Here is a 20,000-nt window from a genome sequence, read left to right as displayed (position 1 = left end):
TGAACATCACCCATTATATAATACTAATCAGGGCCAAGATTACTATCAATCACACATCCAACCTGATTTAATTTTGGCAGAGTGTACATCTTCAGCAATGCATCCTGGCCGACTGAGAGGATGTTCTGGCTGTCTGTTGTGAAGATAACCCCTGTGATGGCTTCCCTGTGAGCCCTACACTCCCGCAGTAATCTGAGCTCAGCCAGACGCTGCCAGAGATTGGTGGAGCCAGGATTGACGACTTTATTCTCGTTACTCTCTGAGAATGTGTAAAGAGGTTTTTCAATACTATGATTTACCATGGTATTTCTATTTGCATTAATAAAATTATTATATATATCTCTATATACATTTATATATATATATATATATATATATATATATATATATATATATATATATATGTATATATGTATATATGTATATATATATAATATATATATATATATATATATATATATATATATATATTATACATATATGTATATATATATATATATATACATATATATATATATATATATATATATATATATATATATATATATATATATATATATATATATATATATATATGTATATATGTATATATGTATATATGTATATATATATATATATATATATATATATATATATATATATATATATATATATATATATATATATATATATATATATATATATATAAATATATATATAATACATATACATTTTGTTTCTTCTTCTCAAGGGTACTAAATCATCCTCAATATTTGTTTATCCCTCAAGCTTCAATACTTCAGGTAAAAACTACTCCTAAACCAGTTATAATGCCATTGTTTTATCAATATCCATTAAATACCTTTGTATAGGACCCTTATACTTGTAGAACCTTTGCATCACCATATGTAAAATTGAATCCCCTAGGATTAACTGTACAAATGTTAACTACTTACCTCTACTGTTAGTGGTTAGTTCCCTGTTAACTACTAACTTCCACTGTTAGCTCCCTGTTTACTACTTACCCCCACTATTTGCTCTCAGTCTCTCTTCCTCCACCTCGTTGCAAATACTGCTTTCCGAGATTCCGTTACTCAAGTACATTGAGTCATAAACCCCAAAGGACCGTGATCTCTGGGGATGAGGCTTTGAGAACAGCTGTTTTGGCACTTGTCCGAATTCGGTGATCTGGACCTCTAGGGCAAGTCGGTCATTCAGATCTGTGATGGCTGCCAGGTCAACTGAACCCTCGTAGCAGAGATGGTAAAACACTGGAAAATCAAAACAAGGCTTTATCACTATGTTTGCGCTATTCTCTTGGAACCACTGTAAGGCAAGAATATAGGTTATGTAAGACACTTCTATTACCTCATATCAAATTAAATTTAAATTAGTTCTTATAAAATTATATATATCTAAACTGGAATATATCATGTAGCTAAATCTATTCACATACATTAAGTTATATACATATATCTAAATATATCCATATATTCTTAGGAGGCTATATGAAGTATATCTTAAGTATATTGGGTATATATGAGGTATACTGGGTATATCTTAAATTATATAGGGTATATGTATATCTAAGACTGTTTCCTCAATATCAGCAAGCAGGTATGGGCTGGTGAGAGTGGGTACGAATATTGTTAATTAGTCTATTCTCAGTAAACAAACTTTTTGTGAGTAAACTGAGTAAGCTTATTCTTTGTCATCACTGAATTAATGCTTGAACTGTAAAGTTTGAGTGAGAAGAGTGAAGTCTTAACTCTTCCACTCTCCCTTGCTGCCATGACACATCTACTGGATATAGTGTTCTAGAACGTCTCTCCCCCGCCAAGGAACCACCTTGTCGTGGCGCGGGGGCTTGAACTCCTTTCTTGGACAAGCCCGCTCTGGATTTGGCCAGTCTCTCTGTCCCGTTGAGGTGACCTTCTAGCGGCGGGCTCTCTGAGGAGGGATGACTAAGTGTTCCTAGGTGCTGACCTAGTAGGTGGGGTCGCACCCCCCCTGGTCCTCCCCCCAAGGGGGCCACACCTACCCACGTGTTTGCCGTGCGTGGTGCCCCTGTGCGCTGGGAGACGGGAGTCCTGGAGGTTGAGCGATGCCGTGTATGAGTACGCCCTGCGGCTAGCAACACGCCTCTTTGGTCCTCTATTCCAGCAAGACGGGTGGCCTGATCTCGACTCGGTCAGGTCAATCGGCTGGTCTCTCTTGTGAGCTAGGCTAGGGTCAAGTAGCTCCTGCCTTGCAGGCAATCGCATGGTCTTGAGAGTGCCATTAACGCGAGGCTGGGGTTGCGTATATCCTCCCACCACCCCTGTGGCTCCTGAGCATGGTGGGTGGGGGCGTGGGAGGATGAAACGAACCGCTTATTACATGGCAACCGTAACTCATAAACCCATGACTGACATCCCTGTTGACGAACCTTGCATGAAGATGACAAAGGCTGTCACCTTAGACCCCTTCGAGGGCTTTGATGACAAAAGGGAAAAGATGGGCAGGGATCTGGCGTCGGTCCAGGAAAAACCCACCCAAGTACCTCGGGCTGGACCCTCCAAACCAACCCCAGGCTCTGACAAATCTCTGGCGTCGGTCCAGACGAGAAGTCAATCAAAAAATGGAAGCCAGACAGGACCCTCCAACCCTACTGGCCCCACTGGCAAAACTCCGGCGTCGGTTCGGAGAAGAGGCAAACGACCTCGGACGGCTTCGGACTCAGAGGGCGAGTCTGCAGCCCCAAGTCGGTTCCCCCAGTTTAGGGTTCCTCCTAAACCGGAAGGATTCGACAATGCCTACCAGATGGTACGGGCTCTGGAAACCCAGAGACAGTGCCGTCTGACGATTAGAATTGCCAGAGACAATGGCATGATAATCGTTCCAAAGGACCAAGCCACCCTCACCTTCCTCCAGAAGACTGACAAGCTCCTGGATGGGCGGAAGGTGAGCCTGTCGGCTCTGACTCCCGAAGAGAGGAAGTCCAAGATGGTGCTTCTTGGCTTTCCTCTGATGTATGACCTCGAGGTCATCACTGCACATTCCAAGGTGGTGGGCGCTTCTCGACTTTTGAAAGGGAAGCACCCAACCAGACAAGTTCTGGTCACTTTGGAGGGAGCTCCAGTTGCGTCCTTGGATCTTGGCAATTGGGGCTCTTACAGACTCAGGACATACGTCCCAGACCCGCTCCGATGCTTCACGTGCCAGAAGTACGGACACCACAAGGCCACTTGCTCTGCAAAGCCGAAATGTGGTGTCTGTAGTAAGGCACACAGAACAGAGGTGTGTCTCAAAGCACACAAAGATGGCAAGCGAGACATCACTGCCAAGTGCCCAAACTGCCATAAAAAACACCACGCCTGGAGCCTCGGATGTTCTGTCAGAAAGGAAGAGGCTCTACGGCGGCAAGAGATCGTTGCAAAACGACCAGACTTTGTTCCCGCCCCTCTAGGCACGTATGTCTGGGGGCAGAACAAAGGGGTAAGGGCTCCCCCCCCTCCTAAGAGGAAGGAAGCACCGCCCAAAGCGAAACCAGCACCGGACGCCTCTAACACAAAAGAGTTCCCGGCGCTGGTGGATGTTCCAAGTCGGAAACAGACCCGGAAAGGGTCTGGGAACACCTCAAAGGCTACCCCAAGAGCGGAGAGTCCGACTTTGTTCACAGAGAAGGACTTGACGCTCCTGCTGAAGACAGTTGTCACAGCAGTTGCGACGGCATTGGGAAGGACCAGCGAGGAGACGGAGAAGGCAGTCGAGATAGCCATGACGGCAATGACTCAGACCGTCAATGCCCTGAAGGAAAAGGACATGAGGCCCAAGGCCACAACTCCCCCTCCAACTCAGGGCGAGACTCCTTCTCCCACCCCAACTCAGGGCGAGCCCTGTCTCCCCGACAAACCTGCGGCCAAGACCACACTGGCAGAGCCTGCGCCCAAACCCCAAAGGGTGAGGAAGCCAAAGCCACCCAAAAAGAAGGCCAAGGCGACCAGGAATACTCCACCTCCCAGGAGACCCAGCCCTTCCAACTCGACCTGTCCTGACGACAGTGACGAGTCAAGTGAGGAAATCACACTCAGTGTGGAACTCACCAAGGAGTTGTCAGACTCCGAAATGTCTAACGTTACCCACACGGGGGCGTCGGACATAGAGACCGAATACCTTGACGTCAATGACTTAGTGAACGCAGACAAGCACTATGGCCACTAACTTAAGCATACTGCAGTGGAACATCAACAGCTTCTCCCCTAGGGCCGCCCTTCTCCACGCGATCGTGCGATCTCGGAACATTGATGTTGTCATGCTCCAAGAGACGCTAACAGGGGAATCTGTACGCTTCTCGGGATATCATCCCTTTGTGCTACCGAGTACGCAAGGTACCAGAGGCCTGATTACCCTTGTGAAGTCGACTATCCCCTGCTCCCTGATTGCCGATCCTGGGCAGTGCGGAGAAGGTGTCGAATCCCTTGCTGTTGAGATCCATTTGGCCGGGGGTCCTCTCAAGCTGTACAATGTATACAGTAGGCCAAACTGTAGGGGCTTAGACATCAGTGAAGCCTGTGCTGCTGCAGCACATGAGCTAATTCTTATAGGGGGGGACTTTAATGCCCACCACCCTATACTGGCTCCCACTCAGAGACGTGATATGGCAGGCTGCCATATAGCCGAGGTGCTAGAGTCATGCCCAGAGATTGCTCTTCTCAACAGCCAGGAGCCCACGCATGTTGGCGGGGGGGTCCTTGACCTCACCTTTGTCACTGCGGCTCTGGTCGAGAGAATTAGTTGGTCTGTGGACAACACTGCCACGAGCGATCATTATGGGATAGTCACCACCATCTTGGATGCTGGCCCGGCACCCATGCCCCAGCACAATCCTCGATGGAAGGTGGAAAGAGCCAACTGGAAAGCCTTCCAAGAGGCTCTGGCCGTGTGCCTCAGAACCAGTGACTCCTCACTTAATGATAATGTGGACATACTTGAGGCCAGACTAGTAAATGCCATAGACGAGGCAGCCTCAGAAACCATCCCCAAAACTCGTCAGTGGTCCAGGTGTTTCAAGGACGCCTGGTACTACAATGATGAGATTAAGGAGGTTAACCACAGAATCAATATGTGCAGAAGACACTTTCGCAGACAGAGAACTCCCGAGAACCACACTCTTCTAAGAGAGGCTCTCAGGGATGCTCAGGAAACTGCTAAGAGGTTAAAGCAGGAAAAGTGGCTGGAGTGGTGTGAGTCCTTTGGCCACCAAACCTCCCTATCAGAATTGTGGAACCGTATCAGACGGGCCACGAATCGCTCAGCCCCCAAAAAGACCCACCATGACCCGCGGTCGGAGGCGGAGAGACTGGCACTCGAGTTCTCTGCTAGAACAAGTAGCGTCGGACTACCAGCAGAGCTGAGGGCATGCCAAGAACAACTGCTCCCAGGCAGGCATGCCCTCATCAGAGAAAAGGCGGTCGAGCCTGATGATACAGATGCCATGTTCTCTCTGAGGGAATTACGGCGAACATACAAGTCCAGTTCCCGGGTAGCGATGGGATCTCCCACCCCATCATTTCCCACCTAGGACATGAAGGTGAGCTTGCACTTTTGCATCTCATCAACAAGTCCTGGGAAACTTCCTCACTGCCACAGTGCTGGAAGAGGGCTGATATAATTCCCGTCCCCAAACCAAAGGAGCCAGGACGGTACCGCCCCATCTCCCTGCTTAGCTGTCTAGGAAAGACAGCAGAGAAAATGGTACTGAATCGGCTCCAATGGAAGCTGGGACCTCCACATGAACACCTACACGGGTTCACAAGGGGCAAGAGCACTACCCACAGCATTGCCACCTTACTGAGCACTGTCAGCAGCAGCAGCGCTGTCATTGTCTTCCTTGACCTGGAGAAGGCTTTTGAACTGGCAAACCCGTTAGCCATTCAGGAGATCCTGATCCGCAAGGGAATCAAAGGCAGGCTGCTTGCCTGGATTGGCGATTACTTTCGGAACAGAACTGCCAGAGTGAAGTTCCAAGGTCACCTTTCCAGGCATTTGCCTCTAGAGAATGGCACCCCTCAAGGAGGGGTCCTTAGCCCGGCCCTGTTCAACATCCTCATGTTAAACATTCTCGACATTCCACTCCCAGCGGGGTGCACGATCATTTCATATGCAGATGATCTAGCAATTATCTCCACTGGGAGAAGAAATGTGAATCCAGTCAGAAAGGCCCAGCGTTGTCTGGACCTAATAACTGAGGAATGCTGCAGAGTCGGGCTTAAGATCTCAGCAGCCAAATCGAAGGCAATGGCGCTGAAACATGATGTCTGTGATCAAAGACTGCGAGTCCAAGGTCTAGAGCTTGAGTGGGTACACGTCTACCAATACTTGGGGGTATGGATCGATAAGAACCTCACCTTCCGCTCCGAGATCAAACATCTCTTAGACCGGACCAAGGCAAGGCTCTCTGTCATGAGAGCTCTGTCTGGGCGGCGCCTAGGGGCTGGACACCGCGTACTAAGATCTTTTTACGTGCACGCTGTCCGTCCCATTGTGGACTACGCCTCCGTCGCCCTGATCACAGTAAAACCTGGACTCAGGAAAAGACTCGACATAATGCAAAACGAAGCCGCCAGGATTATTCTGGGTGCCCCTGGGTGGGCTAAGGTTACTAACCTCCTCCTGGAGGCCAAACTCTTTCCCCTGGACACCCGGATTGATCAGATGGCGGCCCAGTTCCTTGCAAATGTCCTACAGTCCCCACTGGACTCGCAGCTAAGACAGAGAGTGCAGCGTCGGCTTGCACAAAACCAAGAACTCTTTGCTAACAACACCTGGCTGTCTCAAACAACCAGAGTGCTGAAACACTTTGAGCTCAAAGAGACACTACTGATCAAGGGCATGGACCATCCCCACCCTGACTATGTCTCAGCCCCGCCGTGGGCACGATCCTTGATAGAGTTCTCTGTCATGAGTCTATCAAGAAGAAAAACGCAGTACTCACCGCCTCTATTGAAGGCTGAGGCGGAGAGGAACATTACAGCAATCACGCCGCTGAACAGTAAAACCTACTTCACGGATGGTTCTGTAGACCCCACCACCCGCACTGCAGGCGCCGGTTTTGCAGCAAGGGGCATAGAGAAAGCTATGCGGGTATCAGACAATGCCTCCTCGCTCCAGGCAGAGGCAGTTGCTATTATGGGAGCCCTAGCCCATGCAGCCCAGACGGACGGGCATGTTGTTATACACACAGACTCTAGGGCCGCCATTGACAGCCTGCAACAAAGCACGCCCCTTGATAACGTTTACCTGGTAACCTCGATTCTCACCATTGCTCAGAGAATCCTGGACCAGGGAAGACGCATCATCATCAACTGGATCCCAAGCCATGTTGGTATTGAAGGGAATGACGTAGCTGACAGGTTAGCGGAGGAAGGCAGGAAGAAACCCTTGAGTGATCTTGTGGTGCATCCTAGCCGGGAACTGCTAAGGCGTAAAACGATGGTTGCAGGGCAGGTCGGTGCCCTGCAGCGACACAGAGAGGAAGCGAGAACCTCCCCCTCGGCCAGCTGGTACTCAAACGCCACAGGCTATGAGTCGCTGATACTCTCTCCCAGAATATCAAGGTGTGCTGAAGTCAGTCTGCATAGACTGAGAATAGGCTACCCTTGTGCGTGGCAAATCATCCCCACTATTGGGCAAGATGAGCGACGCTGTGAGTATTGTGGCGCGCCGGACGCCAAATTAGAGCACTACCTGATGGAATGCGAGCACACTCGCTTCCTCAGGCAGGGCCCAGAGACGACAGCCGCCGGGCTGGTTAGACGGCTATGCCTGTCATTAGCCCCCTGGCAACTGGAGCGCCTACAGGCAATCCGACCGCCACGGTAAAAGTTCAGTTATGATGATCAGAGTCAGCACTTATAGCCAATAGAGACCGGGCTACCCCTACCACACAACCCGGGCGAAGCGACGTCTTCGCAAAATCTCTCTGAACTGAGCTGAATTGAATCAGCGATGATGATCAGATAAGATTAGATAAGATGAGTCAGCACTCATAGCTGGCAGAGGCCGGGCCGCCTTGAGCATATAGCCCGGGCGAAGCGACGTCTTCGCATATCTGTCTGAACTGAACTGAACTGAGAACGTCTCTCGTCTGCCCAATTTGCTGCCAGTGTGGATGCAGTCTTAGGTTATATAACGTATATCCATTTGTTTTTACTCATGGATACTTTACAATGGAATGAGAATATACTCACAGTTATCAGCTTTCTCTGCTTCCTCCCCATTCTGCTTGTAGCCAAATATGAGGTCAATCCAAAGATGAAGATTCTGTGATACATATTCGGACTCAAGCGCATCTCGCATCGTTTTGATCACAGTTTCTGGCCCTGGTGTGATTAATAAAAGTAGATCTTAATAATGCTATTCCTGACATGAAAGATATATGTGAGGTGTGTGCATGTACGTGAATGTATTGTAAATAACTGTGTGTGTATGAGAGAGAGAGAGAGAGAGAGAGAGAGAGAGAGAGAGAGAGAGAGAGAGAGAGAGAGAGAGAGAGAGAGAGAGAGAGAGAGAGAGAAAGAGAGAGAAGAGAGAGAAAGAGAGAGAAAGAGAGAGAAAGAGAGAGAGAGAGAGAGAAAGAGAGAGAGAGAGAGAGAGAGAGAGAGAGAGAGAGAGAGAGAGAGAGAGAGAGAAAGAAAGAGAAAGAGACAGAGAGAGAAAGAGAAAGAGACAGAGAGAGAAAGAGAGAGAGAAAGAGAGAGAGAAAGAGACAGAGACAGAGACAGAGAGAGACTCCTACTGTTATTTCTTTAGTACAGTAAAGACCAACCACTGATCACCATTCTGTTCATTCATGGATTTTACGACTTACTTTTCAAAACAATCAAGGTAGAAATGGCAAAGATGTCAACACTGTCCAGAGAATCTTGAACTTGGCTGTGCATAAGATGTGAGAAAAGAGTTCCTGAGTGACAGCATTAGAGAAGGATATATAATGCATTCATACTACATAAAACATAATCATCAATATAAAAAGTAATCAACTTCAACAAATTATATCATCACATACTAAAAACATTTGATAAAAATACACTGACTTGTTTTACATAACAATTACACATGACAAATAAAAGTGTTCTCATACAACAGCACAAACAGATATGAATAACATGTTACTCATAAAGAAAATACTGTCACAGGCACAAAATCAGGCAAAAATAGCCCCCAAAATATCCATGACCAATCACAATCACATTTCTCACAGGATACAAGTCAAATGAGTGAATACAAATGACCTAACTGGCTAAATGAGGAGTAAAGGTGCGAAGGGGACGGGACTAACTTCACACGACTCGATACCGATGACTATAGTACTCGAGTCCCCGCGATAACATTTTAAATGTCAACATTGCGATGACTTGAAGACTGTTACCTTTGGCCCATGGGGGTAACTCCACATCACCAACCGGTTTTCCATTCTGTCTCACTCCGAAGTTTATTTGCATGGAGTTTGTGAGGAAGTCCGCTGAGCCATCCAGGTCATAGAACTCTGGGATTAATTCTTTGAAGTCTGAAGGATTTGTTGTGACATTGTACCAGGTGTCCGGTAAGCTGGAGATAATGTAAAATGTTCTATTACAATCGTTAAAATAACGATATTCCAGAAATATATACTATATAAACATTTCAGAAATATATTCGCTTATTGCTTTATAAATATCAAAATCATGAGGTTCAACAGTGTAATAATGAAAAATTAACATTAAGATGAACAGTTTTTGAAAAATATTTCCACAAACTTTAAAACTCCATAATAAGCACACCTATTGAACATACGATCTGGATGATCAAACCGTCCATTCTGCAGACATAGCATGTACTGTGGGTACTGTCGCACTAGGTAGAATAACACAAATCCTGGGGTAGAATAGTGAGAGCCATAGAGGAATCTCGGCTCTGGCATGTCTTTGCAGCGCTCCTGTTGTTGTATAAATATTCCCAGATGAGATATTGTCCTACAATGATTCAACTTCCATATGAATATTGATATATTTCCATAACCTAGCTTATATTGCACTCCCTCTCTAGAAGAACACAATTATTGAATTATAAAAAAGAAACAAACAAAAAAAAACATCAAAAAGGAAACATCACAGTAACTCAAATGAAATGTATTTTCAAAAATGATACAAAGTAGTGAAGACCTTTATTTGTTTCGGTCTCACCTTTAGTCTTTTTAGTCGGCATTCGTTAAGCGCTCCTACAGGCTTTGATAAATCCCTGTAAATAGCGGGATCTCCCAAGTCAAGAGATTCGCTAACATAATCTGCCAGTACCCATGGAAATACTGGATACTGTGTCAAATCATTAACACTGCGATCTGCTTGGCTGGAAGAAAGAAGATATTGGTATAAGGATATGAAATGCCTACAAATTTTATCAATATTTCTTACATTCACATTTCTTAGAAATCATAAATCTTACAAATTGATATATAGCTTTGTTAAATTTTATTGTACTCAAATGTCAGAGTAAATAGCATCTCTAAATTCCTATTTCTAGGAATCAATACATAAATTTCAATAAATGGTAATTGTTGTCAGATTAGACATTTCTTTGAAATGGGATTTAGATTTTTTTTATTCCATTAGTAGTGTGGGGAATTATTAAGGCTATTTTCTATTTAAAAAAAAAAAATGTATATACTTGCACCTCTAGTACCTCGTAATACAAATTTGAAAAACTGTAATTCTATATCAATGCTTTACATAACATTAGCTAACTCACCTATTTAGATAGGAGAGGTACTCAAAATTAGATATGGCTCCCGCTTGCCACTGATAGCTGATGTTGTCCTGACGCGTGTCATCTACACTAACATTCTCTTGCTGCATCAGGCATTCATATAGGTTATCTCTTTCTTCTGATTCCTGGAAAAAACATTGATTAAAATCTCTATAACCAGAGCCAGTACATGGCAAGTACAAACCACGTGGCTGCTGAGCAGAGCCATGGTCATTATGTCAATAGTCATCATAAAAGATGTAATATCATATTAACCCCTTGAACACAAGGAAGCATATACTGCATCCTCGCAGCCCTCATGGCATATCAGAGGAAACACATGTGTCATGGCCGAGTTGTGTTAGCATTAGTGCTTTATTCTTACGTATACTGTTCGAGATCTTTCAGAATATAGGTCGTATATGATACGATGGCTTACTTTTCTTTATTATTACATAGGAGTGTGATTCGTTTATACCAGGAGAGGTACAAGTTCTCTCACCAAGGTCACTCTTCTCACTCTCTTTCCAACCCATGTAAATAACTTGTCACATGCACAGGGGGAAGAGTGTGATTAAAGACTGCGAGTCCAAGGTCTAGAGCTTGAGTGGGTACACGTCTACCAATACTTGGGAGTATGGATTGATAAGAACCTCACCTTCCGCTCCGAGATCAAACATCTCTTAGACCGGACCAAGGGAAGGCTCTCTGTCATGAGAGCTCTGTCTGGGCAGCGCTTAGGGGCTGGGCACCGCGTACTTAGATCTTTCTACGTGCACGTTGTCCGTCCCATTGTGAACTACGCCTCCGTCGCCCTGATCACAGTCAAGCCTGGACTCAGGAAAAGGCTCGACATCATGCAAAAGGAAGCCGCCAGGATTATTCTGGGTGCCCCTGGGTGGGCTTAGGTTACTAACCTCCTCTTGAAGGCCAAACTCTTTCCCCTGGACACCCGGATTGATCAGATGGCGGCCCAGTTCCTTGCCAACGTCCTACAGTCTCCACTGGACTCGCAGCTAAGACAGAGAGTGCAGCGTCGGCTTGCACAGAACCAAGAGCTCTTTGCTAACAACACCTGGCTGTCTCACACAACCAGAGTGCTGAAACACTTTGAGCTCAAAGAGACACTACTGATTAAGGGCATGGACCATCCCCACCCTGACTATGTCACAGCCCCGCCGTGGGCACGATCGTTGATAGAGTTCTCTGTCATGAGTCTATCAAGAAGAAAAACACATTACCCACCGCCTCTATTGAAGGCTGAGGCAGAGAGGAACATTACAGCAATCACGCCGCTGAATAGTAAAACCTACTTCATGGATGGTTCTGTAGACCCCATCACCCGCACTGCAGGCACCGATTTTGCAGCAAGGGGCATAGAGAAAGCTATGCGGGTATCTGACAATGCCTCCTCGCTCCAGGCAGAGGCAGTAGCTATTATGGGAGCCCTAGCCCATGCAGCCCAGACGGACGGTCATGTTGTCATACACACAGACTCTAGGGCCGCCATTGACAGCCTGCAACAAAGCACGCCCCTTGATAACGTTTACCTGGTAACCTCGATTCTCACCATTGCTCAGAGAATCCTGGATCAGGGAAGACGCATCATCATCAATTGGATCCCAAGCCATGTTGGTATTGAAGGGAATGACGTAGCTGACAGGTTAGCGGAGGAAGGCAGGAAGAAACCCTTGAGTGATCTTATGGTGCATCCTAGCCGGAAACTGCTAAGGCGTAAAACGATGGTTGCAGGGCAGGTCGGTGCCCTGCAGCGACACAGAGAGGAAGCGAGAACCTCCCTCTTGGCCAGCTGGTACTCAGACGTCACAGGCTGTGAGTCGCTGATACTCTCTCCCAGAATATCAAGGTGTGCTGAAGTCAGTCTGCACAGACTGAGAATAGGCTACCCTTGTGCGTGGCAAATCATCCCCACTATTGGGCAAGATGAGCGACGCTGTGAGTATTGTGGCAAGCCGGACGCCAAATTAGAGCACTACCTGATGGAATGCGAGCACACTCGCTTCCTCAGGCAGGGCCCAGAGACGACAGCTGCCGGTCTGGTCAGACGGCTATGCCTGTCACTAGCCCCCTGGCAACTGGAGCGCCTACAGGCAATCCGACCGCCACGGTAAAAGTTCAGTTATAATGATCAGATGAGTCAGTACTTACAGCCAATAGAGACTGGGCTACCCCATTCACACAACCCGGGCAAAGCAACGTCTTCGCAAAATCTCTCTGAACTGAGCTGAATTGAATTCAGCGAGGATGATCAGATAAGATTAAATAAGATGAGTCAGCACTCATAGCTGGCAGAGGCCGGGCCGCCTTGTGCATATAGCCCGGGCAAAGCGACGTCTTTACAAATCTGTCTGAACTGAACTGAACTGAGAGTTTGATTATGTATATATTTGATATATAGGACATGATGATTATGTTGAGGTTTTGGCTTAAAACTTGTTAAGGTTTTGATTTTTATAAATTTTTATATTCAACAGCGACATTTTAAATTTGATGCGCACAGGCATCCCGGATTCGGCATGGGGTGCGCTTTCTTCTGCTCGGAGTGAAGGAGTTAACAGGGAATGATATACAGATAACTATCCCATGACAATGATCAAACACCGACAAAGCAAAACTATTGGTAGTGCTGAGGCAGTGGAGTGGGCCCCAGTATAATTCAGCAAAAGTCCCAATAAAGCTCTTAGCTATCCCTGTCTATAATATAAAGTGAAAAAGTGAAAATGAAAAAATAAGACAAAAAAAAAAAAAAAATACAAATCTCCCTTACATTATACATACATTATCTAAATAACAATTTGTAAAGTTAATGGAATAGAAGAGATCAACAAGTCATATGGTGACATACTCATGAGTCCCTTATCCCCCTTTTATTTACAAATCCTTCCCAAGAAAGAACAAGAGTTTATATGGTGAATCACGGAACCCACCTACTAAGAAAGGACCTCTTATTTTTGTAGACAACTTTTATTTCTTTTTCCTGTTGTTATCATTTTGTATTTTAGCATTCATATTTTGTACTTCTTTGGACTTCAGATTTAAGCTTTTACCTATCCAATCATTAACCAGGGCTAAAACGGAACTCTAAGCAATAAAATATCTTCATTATTAATTTTAAAAAGCCAATACTATGAAGCCACTTACACATCTATGGCTGTGATAAGTGAAATCAATTTCACTGGGTTCTAAACCCATTCATCCACGATGACGTGATATCCTGTGATATCATGTCATGGGAATATTCCGCTCTTGCCTGATGATGTCCTATCACATCATGATCTCTCCCTCAAAACACACATTTTACATCATTATGTATACATGTACTCATAGGAGTTCCATTTGTATAAACACATATTTCTTCACTTGTGAAAATAGTGTAAACAAATACAAAAACCTCCTATTATCACCCCGGGCTCTAACAGGTGCCAAGCGGGATCGTACTGGCAGAGATCTCACACTTTGTCACTGTGCTCCTTCGTTATCTAGCTAGCAGGAGCAGCACAAGGCAAATATAGACCTAATCACAAATGGGTCAATGGAAATTATTTGCACTATAAACAATGGAACGCAAATATGTGCAAAATATTTGTAATGTATTTCTGAAGAACAAAAGACTATAATATATATAAATACCTTGAAAGTCAAGAGAAGATGTTTGACCATACACTGATCCCTGCAGAATACCTCCAGTCCCTGAGAAATATGAGTATATAATTAAGTATCTTTTCTGTAACCTGTATTACAAATATAGAAAGCATAATTATAGTAATAAAGCATTTGCATCCTCTAGAATTGATCAAATATCTTGCAAACGACATTAAACTCAATTAAAATTTTGCTATACAAAACAAACCTATGAGAATTATATCATTAGCTTAAGCAATCTTCATTTTTCCCATAAGGATATCAGAGGATGAGTAACAATAAGCACACACACACTCAAACAAGCACTAAATAAGAGTGATAAAAAAAGGAAAAAAAGATAATAAAAATAAATAAATAAATAAATAAATAGAATAAATAAATAATAATAAAACAATAAAAATTGAAAATCCTTCCAAGTAATGCTCTTGATTGTAATCTTGAAACATTAATTATATACATCAAATGGGTGAGACCACTTGCAGTGCAATTTTATCTCAGGAAACAAAAATCCTTTTATGTAAGATGTAAGTTTGAAGATATTTCAAGATATACACTAAAAATGCATGCTATACATTCAAAAGCATTGTTATTCACTATTACAAACAAAATAATACATCTTCATTATCCTAACGTATGTTTCCATTTTCTGTTACTATCCAAGCTTCACACCAATACTTTGGAATTCTTTGAGTAAATCATATTCGCCATAGAACAGTACAGAAAATTACACCATGAATTTTCCAAAAGATTTTCACAGATAAAGAAGAGCCCACCAACACTTACAACTTGGCGTAGTAAGAAGCGTCTTTTGATGACTTGTCGTATCTCATGCAGACCAATTCTTATGACGGGATACTGAAAGGTTTGAAATAATGTGATCAAATATCATACCTTTATGGTTTAGTCATTTAAGATAAATCATAAATTGAAAATACAAATTAACTATATGAATGCAACTTCACAACACAGTTTCCTCATGATACTCAAGATTTACAGGAAAATATATCAATACACATTCATCATCTTATACTGAAATACCACACACAAAACAATGCATAGTCCTAATGTTACAGCATAGAAAAATTGAATGAAATACCTACTTTTTCAGCATTATTGTGTGGCTGGAAGTAGAGTGTTGATGTTGTAAGTAGAACTGTCCCAGGATTAGTCACAAGGGGGGTGACCTTGTTTGCCTGACTCTCCAGCACAACCGTTTCTGAGATGTCTCCGAGCAATGACCGGTCAAATTTTTTTCTTCTCTGCCTTGACCGTACAATGGCTTGAATCTGTGGAATAGAGGCACTTTCTCCATAAATATATATGTATATATGTGTATGTATATAACTATTTCCTTATCATACTATTACATAGGCAAAGCCAGACTCCACAGAATGAAATACTATTGATTTAGTTCATGGAAACAATGTCATGGGAATTTTTTGTTGCAGAGAAGCATGAGGCCCATTTGTCATGCCAGGGTTTCAGTGTGTGGTAGGGACATCATATCACAAGTATTAAAATGTAGTGGATGGCAATTTATCCAAATGGTGCACTGCCCTCATCTCACTTTTCCTCGTGATCCACTGACCTCATCTTACACGTCGCCATTCAAATATCTTGCAGAACTCCTACCCCATACACATTTGACCTGACATTTATGTATTCCCTTTCAGCACCTTTCCCCATTTCTTCCTTTACAGTATCATACATGAGAGACAAGGGTCACCATTTAGCAAAGAGCATCACACTGTGACCTTGACTAGATATTTATGAAAGTCAGTGTCCATGACCATGCAATGTTATATCATAATTTCAAAGCTTTGAGTTTGCCAGCATCTATTCACCTTCACGGCAAAATTGAGTGGATATGTGAAGCTATCATACCACTGCACAAAGAACATATATACATGTATAATCCCAGGCATCATAGCAAAGATAATGCCAATACACTTGTAACTCGAAATCCCTTTAGCTACGAGTCTAATGAGACTTTACACAATGTCGTTTAGAAAGAGTTACCAAGATACAAATTGTAAACATTTAGATCATTGTTTTTAAATGGACTGATACATGAAAAATCCATCTTTTTCACAGAAAAACAGGGGGAAAAATCAAAATAAATTAGCAAAAAAAATAGGCCTACCATTGTGTTTTGGTCATTTGGTGGCAAAGTTGATGCCCTCTGCAGCTGGCACACTTGTGGCAAAACATTTGCAGCCTTCACATATACCAGTTCAAATGTGTGGCAGTGAACCTCCTGTGAATAAATGTATCTAGTTAGCCAGTACAAAGAAAAATATTAGCTTAGTCAATACACATTTAACTATTTCCTTACCATGATCAAATTTGCTTTCATTAATATGTCCTGTCATTCAGAAAATTGTTTTTTATCCCTGATTTCCAGTTAAATAATGAGAGGTGGCAACTATTGCATAAATTTACATTTGTATTTAGTACTATCCTGAACCAAACTTTGTGATATTTATTTTACTGAATTTTTTGTTTTTGTATGTGTGTGTGCATATAGCTCTATACTTTCTTTCATATCTAAAGCCAACTTTTAACCCATTAACGACAGGGGACAAGATATCACGTCAAGTGGTAGCATCATCAGTCACCAGGGATGAGATATTTCATCGTGGCAGGTAACTGGGCGTACAGCACTTGCCGCAGCCAGTGCAGGCAAAAATCTCAAGGTGTTAGGCTTATACATTTGAAATGTCCCAGCGTTTCGACCATTTGAAGCTAATAGACCCATCGTTATTGGGTTAAAAGAAAATTATATAAAAAATGTCTTTAATCAACTGATGTAGAGTGTTATTTAAGAAGCTAGGAAACATTAACTCTTGCTAGACATATTCAGTACTAAACTGCAAAAAAGTTCTACTAATTATGTACCAAAAGTCAAGAATTATGCAAGTAAAATCTGCACCTTACCCTGCAAAATTTGTAAGGCTGAAGAACATTTCCTTCCAACATCTCCACAGTCATACCACATTTTACTTCTATGAATGTTCTATCACCATCACTGGAAATAAAAAACAGAAAGACCTCTTTAACATTTTGTGCCAGACTTCGGATGTGAAATCGAATTGAATTCACTCTAGCTTATGAAAAAAAAAAAAAGTTTCTGATGCAAAACCAAACAGATACTATGTACTATGCTGTGCTTGTTCAATTTTACTTATTTGTATATTTTTATTCAAATTAAGTGAAAGTCTAAAAAGGAGAAAGGATGAGGCTCCTTCATCATTTTTTTTGCAAATAGACAATGATCACTGTGTATACTATGAGGTTCTGTGTGGGGAAGAGGCCATTTGGAAATGGAATACTTTCTAATTTTCCCAAAAGTAATAACAGGAAAGGGGAGGAAACAATGCAATCAAAAATTCATTTTCATTTTCTTCAAATGCTATATGTCTCTCCCTGCAGGGAAACACTCACTAAAAGATCAGAAAATAATCATAGTAGTGAAGTACTCTAATTCATGTTGAAGGCAACTAACGGTAATATTAATCTCTTATCATCTGCTCTATAAGCAACATATATTGTTCTATCAGGATTTGTCTTTCCACAACTTTCATATTTCAAAAGTGATGCATTCATTACAGCGCTTTCTCATTACGTATATTGCACCTGTTACAATCTCAAAAAAATATGATTAAAAGCAAAGCTTCTTACCTACTAAGAAGCTCACTCTTCTCCTCTCCTTGAGTTTCCTGAACGGACTCAAATGAGCGTAAAGGAAACTTGATAATTGGCGCGCGCGTGTCCCGCGGGTCAAAGACAAGAGACTTGGAACAAACCTAGAAGATAAGAGAGGTGATCATTGAATGCTCTTACGAAAATTTAAGTTATTTAGGACTAATGTTTGTGTGCATTTGTACTTGTTTTTGCCTGTAGGAAGGCTACAATAAGTTCATCAATTTTAGCCTATAAAACAAACTAAGATACTGTTACTCAAAGTATCTAATGCATATGTGTATATATGTATAAATTTATGTATATATATATATATATATATATATATATATATATATATATATATATATATATATAAATATATATACATATACAGATACAGATACAGATACAGATACATATGTATGTATGTATATATGTATGTATGTATGTATGTATGTATGCATGTATGTATATATTTATATATTGCTTTCAACCGACCTTCAGCCTCCCTCGAAGCTGTCCATCCTCACATATCTTCTCCCAGCCATCTTCCCTATTGGCAGCATCTTCGGGAAGGTGATAGATGGCTGCAAAATCTTCAAAGTAAATTTCACTTGGTTCAAGCAGGAGCAATGAAAACCTGTGAAAGAAAAAAAAAGGTTTGAGATGGCTATCCAGCACACGACAGATATATAATAATTAATGAGAAAATAATTTGATGGCTACAGTTCTAAAGGTTAAATAAATGTATAATCTCATTTCACATTAAATTTTATATATATACATGTATATATAAATATATATATAAATATATATATATATATATATATATATATATATATATATATATATATATATATATATAACCATGATATAACCAAAACCAAATAAAGACATTATAACACCATCAGTAAAGTTTGTAAAATTAAGAGGAAGTGGTTATACAGTATATTTTAAAACCTTAATGAGCATAAGACGTTTTCCTACAAATGCAAAATTACCCTTTATATTTACTAGAACTGTCTAGCAATGGATGTTAATCCATGCTAGTAATATATATCTTTAATTCCCAGTCACTAACAATAGTTATACTTAAAGCCATGAATGAATATATAAATAACGAATATCTATACCAACTAAACACACTTCTAAATGATTTTTGATTGTAAATGCGCTGCAAAATCAAGATTATAATGATGTTATATCTAAAACCCAATGAAAGTTTCAGATCAAGCAAGTTTGATATGAAGAAATCTGTCTACCATCATCAGAGTTACCCCATAAAAGGAGCATATAACTATCAACAAAACTGCATACTTTATACTAAGAACAGGTAATTTGAAATAGAATCTAGGGAAGTGATACCATAATTTGCACTCCAGCAAAAGCCAACAAACCTCCCCTGTGTATGTTCTGCTTAATAGAGTTTGAGCTGGTTCCTTATTTAATGGTAAATCACCAGGGAGGTCAACACGCACTATCTCCTCAGAATTGCATAAACGGCGGAGGTTTGTCTGCCTTTTCCGGAGCATGGAGGCCACAGCAGCACTGGATTTGCCATACCAGTACAAATTCCCTGACTTTACTACTTACTAATTTCCTTACTTAATAAGTAAATAAGTAACAAAGTAACTACAAAATAAACTTCCAGCTTGCTTAATAAACAACAATCTGTCTTACCTAGACATCACAACAGGATTCAAATAAGCGTGACAAAAAATCCCTAAATTAAAAGAAAGCTTACACTACATAATAGTAGTCAGTGACCAGAATGAAATATAAGAGTCTAGAAATGCAGTCATATGATCGAGTGTCACTAATTACAGGTGTGACAGGAGAGCAGCCAACCGTGAAGGAAGTCGGAAACACCTTACTTCCGGAGAAAGTATATGGACAGCCTTTACATGAAA

General features: G+C 42.1%; 1 protein-coding gene across 1 annotated transcript in view; it reads right to left on the bottom strand.

The window, feature by feature from the left end:
- The window catches only part of LOC122266832 (protein FAN), a 29,326-nt gene that overhangs the window by 8,997 nt on the left and 329 nt on the right, over positions 1 to 20,000 (bottom strand). Inside the window, exons 2-15 of the mRNA XM_043036710.2 lie at positions 18,589 to 18,730; positions 18,088 to 18,212; positions 17,344 to 17,434; positions 16,550 to 16,663; positions 15,507 to 15,692; positions 15,190 to 15,261; positions 14,395 to 14,454; positions 10,747 to 10,889; positions 10,185 to 10,347; positions 9,783 to 9,937; positions 9,392 to 9,570; positions 8,211 to 8,342; positions 1,005 to 1,250; positions 63 to 259 (exon numbers count right to left, since the gene is read on the bottom strand). Of these exons, the coding sequence (XP_042892644.2) occupies positions 63 to 259; positions 1,005 to 1,250; positions 8,211 to 8,342; positions 9,392 to 9,570; positions 9,783 to 9,937; positions 10,185 to 10,347; positions 10,747 to 10,889; positions 14,395 to 14,454; positions 15,190 to 15,261; positions 15,507 to 15,692; positions 16,550 to 16,663; positions 17,344 to 17,434; positions 18,088 to 18,212; positions 18,589 to 18,730 (2,005 nt within the window). The remainder of the gene's footprint in view (positions 1 to 62; positions 260 to 1,004; positions 1,251 to 8,210; positions 8,343 to 9,391; positions 9,571 to 9,782; positions 9,938 to 10,184; positions 10,348 to 10,746; positions 10,890 to 14,394; positions 14,455 to 15,189; positions 15,262 to 15,506; positions 15,693 to 16,549; positions 16,664 to 17,343; positions 17,435 to 18,087; positions 18,213 to 18,588; positions 18,731 to 20,000) is intronic.

The sequence above is a fragment of the Penaeus japonicus genome, unplaced genomic scaffold, assembly GCF_977035675.1.
Source record: "Penaeus japonicus unplaced genomic scaffold, GWHDUDI00000001_assembly GWHDUDI00000034, whole genome shotgun sequence".
Lineage (NCBI taxonomy): Eukaryota > Metazoa > Arthropoda > Malacostraca > Decapoda > Penaeidae > Penaeus > Penaeus japonicus.
The sequence above is the reverse complement of the archived record's forward strand: the minus strand, read 5'-3'. Positions and strand labels throughout refer to the sequence as shown.